Source organism: Pinus tabuliformis, chromosome 9 (assembly GCF_031772625.1).
Source record: "Pinus tabuliformis cultivar Carrire ecotype Pingquan chromosome 9, CPIR1, whole genome shotgun sequence".
Lineage (NCBI taxonomy): Eukaryota > Viridiplantae > Streptophyta > Pinopsida > Pinales > Pinaceae > Pinus > Pinus tabuliformis.
Genome location: NC_142307.1, coordinates 1,843,412,606 through 1,843,415,417, shown reverse-complemented (window position 1 = coordinate 1,843,415,417; position 2,812 = coordinate 1,843,412,606). Strand labels below are relative to the sequence as shown.

General features: G+C 39.5%; 1 protein-coding gene across 1 annotated transcript; it reads left to right on the top strand.

Moving 5' to 3' along the window:
- Positions 1-407: 407 nt before the first annotated feature.
- On the top strand, positions 408-2,600 carry LOC149156191 (pinosylvin synthase-like). The gene is made up of 2 exons (XM_089442214.1): positions 408-724; positions 1,561-2,600. Exons 1-2 carry the CDS (start codon positions 541-543, stop codon positions 2,553-2,555), a joined length of 1,179 nt encoding a protein of 392 aa, XP_089298340.1. The 5' UTR covers positions 408-540; the 3' UTR covers positions 2,556-2,600.
- The last annotated feature ends 212 nt before the right edge of the window (positions 2,601-2,812 follow it).

The following is a 2,812-nucleotide window of genomic DNA, read 5'->3' as shown; positions in this document are numbered from 1 at the left end:
CCTTTTCCTCATTGCCGGCTTCACAGTTGCGTCACTCGTTATATATTGGCGGCTTCACAGTTGAGTCACTCGATTCGGACCGACTTGACTATTCATCGTCCACACGTGTTTCTGATTTACAGTCTCCTCTCCTCTGCTCTCCTGGAGTATGAATGTTCAAAACCCATTCATCCACAATCACGTTTCTGATTTACACTCTCCTCTCCTCTCCTCTCCTCTGCTGGAGTATGTATGAAAATTCAAAACCCATATGGTTGGTTGGTGTTGACTCAAGATATTCAAAGCAAGCAAGCATGAGTCATCATATTATATTATGGTTATGGTATTAGACTATAAAAGCCGTGGTATTGGACTAATTGGTCTATTGATGCATTATATAATAATCATATTTATTTCATATCAAAGTGTATAAAATAGCTGCTATAGATTTAGAGATTCTTATAGCTATTCGACCAGACCAACAAAGTAAAGTAAAGTAAATATTGAGATTTGTTGTCCAGGGTTTGGTACTAGGCTTAACCTCCTCATAGCATAGCAGAGATGGGGGGCGTTGATTTTGAAGGTTTCAGGAAGTTGCAGAGGGCAGATGGCTTCGCTTCGATCCTTGCTATCGGCACTGCCAATCCACCCAATGCTGTGGATCAGAGCACATATCCAGATTACTACTTTCGAATCACCGGTAACGAGCATAACACAGAGCTCAAGGATAAGTTCAAGCGAATATGTAAGTTTCAGTTTCTTCATTCAGGCGCGATTCAGTTTCAGTTTCTATTATTATAATAAGGCGCGATTCAGTTTCAGTTTCAGTTTCAGTTTCTATTATTATTATTATTCTTATGTCATTACATTAGCCAGCCAGCCAGCTAGTCAAACAAGCGAGAGATTCCGAAATCTGCAGTGCTTACTTTTCAAATTTAGTGGCTGTAACTTTTTATTATGTTACCCGAATGATTGAATTAAATTACAATATAGGAATGGTTTATCAAATTCAGTGACAGTAACGTTTTTTTATATCACTTATATAACTAAATTTCAATATGGTAATCGTTTATCAACTCTAGTAACTTTTTTTTTATATAACTAAATTTCAATATGGTAATCGTTTATCAAATTTAGTAACTCTTTTTTCATATAACTAAATTTCAATATGGTAATCGTTTATCAAATCTAGTAAACTTTTTTTATATTAGATTTTATACTAAAACTTTTATTTATTTAATCAAAAATATGTTTTCAGATGTTTATGTTAATCATTTTGAAAGAAATGGTATAAAATCTTTATTATTCAAATGAGAGACATCAAAATTGGTAGCATTTTTTCTTTTTATAATATTAAAATGAATTAAAGTTATTTTTTTCTTTTCCTTTTTTTTTATAATATTAAAATGAATTAAAGTTATCTTTTTCTTTTCTCTTTCTCTTTCTCTTTGGTATATATATATATATATACATGACCCTGTGGGAAAAACAGGTTCATGTGATGAATCATGAATCATCCAAGATTTTGGATACAAAAATGATGTTAGTTTTTCTAATCATCATACATATGGCTCCATGCAGGTGAAAGGTCGGCAATAAAACAGAGATACATGTACCTCACGGAGGAGATTCTCAAGAAGAATCCCGATGTGTGCGCGTTCGTGGAGGTGCCATCGTTGGATGCACGGCAGGCGATGTTGGCTATGGAGGTGCCCCGACTGGCAAAAGAGGCCGCTGAAAAGGCCATTCAGGAGTGGGGGCAGTCCAAGTCTGGGATCACTCATCTCATATTTTGCAGCACAACGACTCCGGATCTACCCGGAGCAGACTTTGAGGTAGCCAAGTTGCTTGGGCTGCACCCGAGTGTGAAGAGAGTGGGCGTGTTCCAACATGGCTGCTTCGCTGGAGGCACCGTTCTTCGACTGGCAAAAGACCTTGCCGAAAACAATCGAGGAGCTCGGGTGCTGGTCATCTGCAGTGAAACCACCGCCGTTACCTTCCGTGGACCCTCCGAGACTCACCTGGACAGCCTGGTGGGGCAAGCTCTGTTCGGCGACGGTGCGTCTGCCCTCATCGTGGGAGCTGATCCCATCCCTCAAGTGGAGAAGGCATGTTTCGAAATCGTTTGGACATCCCAGACAGTTGTTCCCAACAGCGACGGAGCCATCGGTGGGAAGGTGAGAGAGGTCGGACTTACCTTCCAACTCAAAGGGGTGGTTCCGGATCTTATCTCTGCCAACATTGAAAACTGTCTCGTGGAGGCGTTCAGTCAATTCAAAATATCCGACTGGAACAAGTTGTTCTGGGTTGTTCATCCCGGAGGACGTGCCATCCTTGATCGGGTGGAGGCCAAGCTCAATCTGGATCCCACAAAACTGATACCCACCAGGCACGTTATGAGCGAGTACGGAAACATGTCCAGTGCGTGCGTCCACTTCATATTGGATGAGACGAGGAAAGCGTCTCTACGAAACGGTTGTTCAACCACAGGAGAGGGATTGGAAATGGGTGTCCTGTTTGGATTCGGGCCGGGCCTCACCATCGAAACAGTGGTTCTCAAGAGCATTCCCCTTTAGAAAAAATTTAACAACTAAACTTTCAGACATAGTCGTTTAGAATAAATAAATGTGAGCAGTTTCTGCAACTATCCATTTTTTTTACTCTTTATTCCAAGAGAATAAAAGATAGAGTGTTTCTAATAATAGTTTCAAATTCCAACAAGTGCATGCATGAGTTTCACTGTATCTTTGTTAATAAAAAGTTATAGTTTTAAATTCAAATTCCGAGAGATATAATTTTAAATTCAAATTCCCAAAGTACATCTTTATAAATT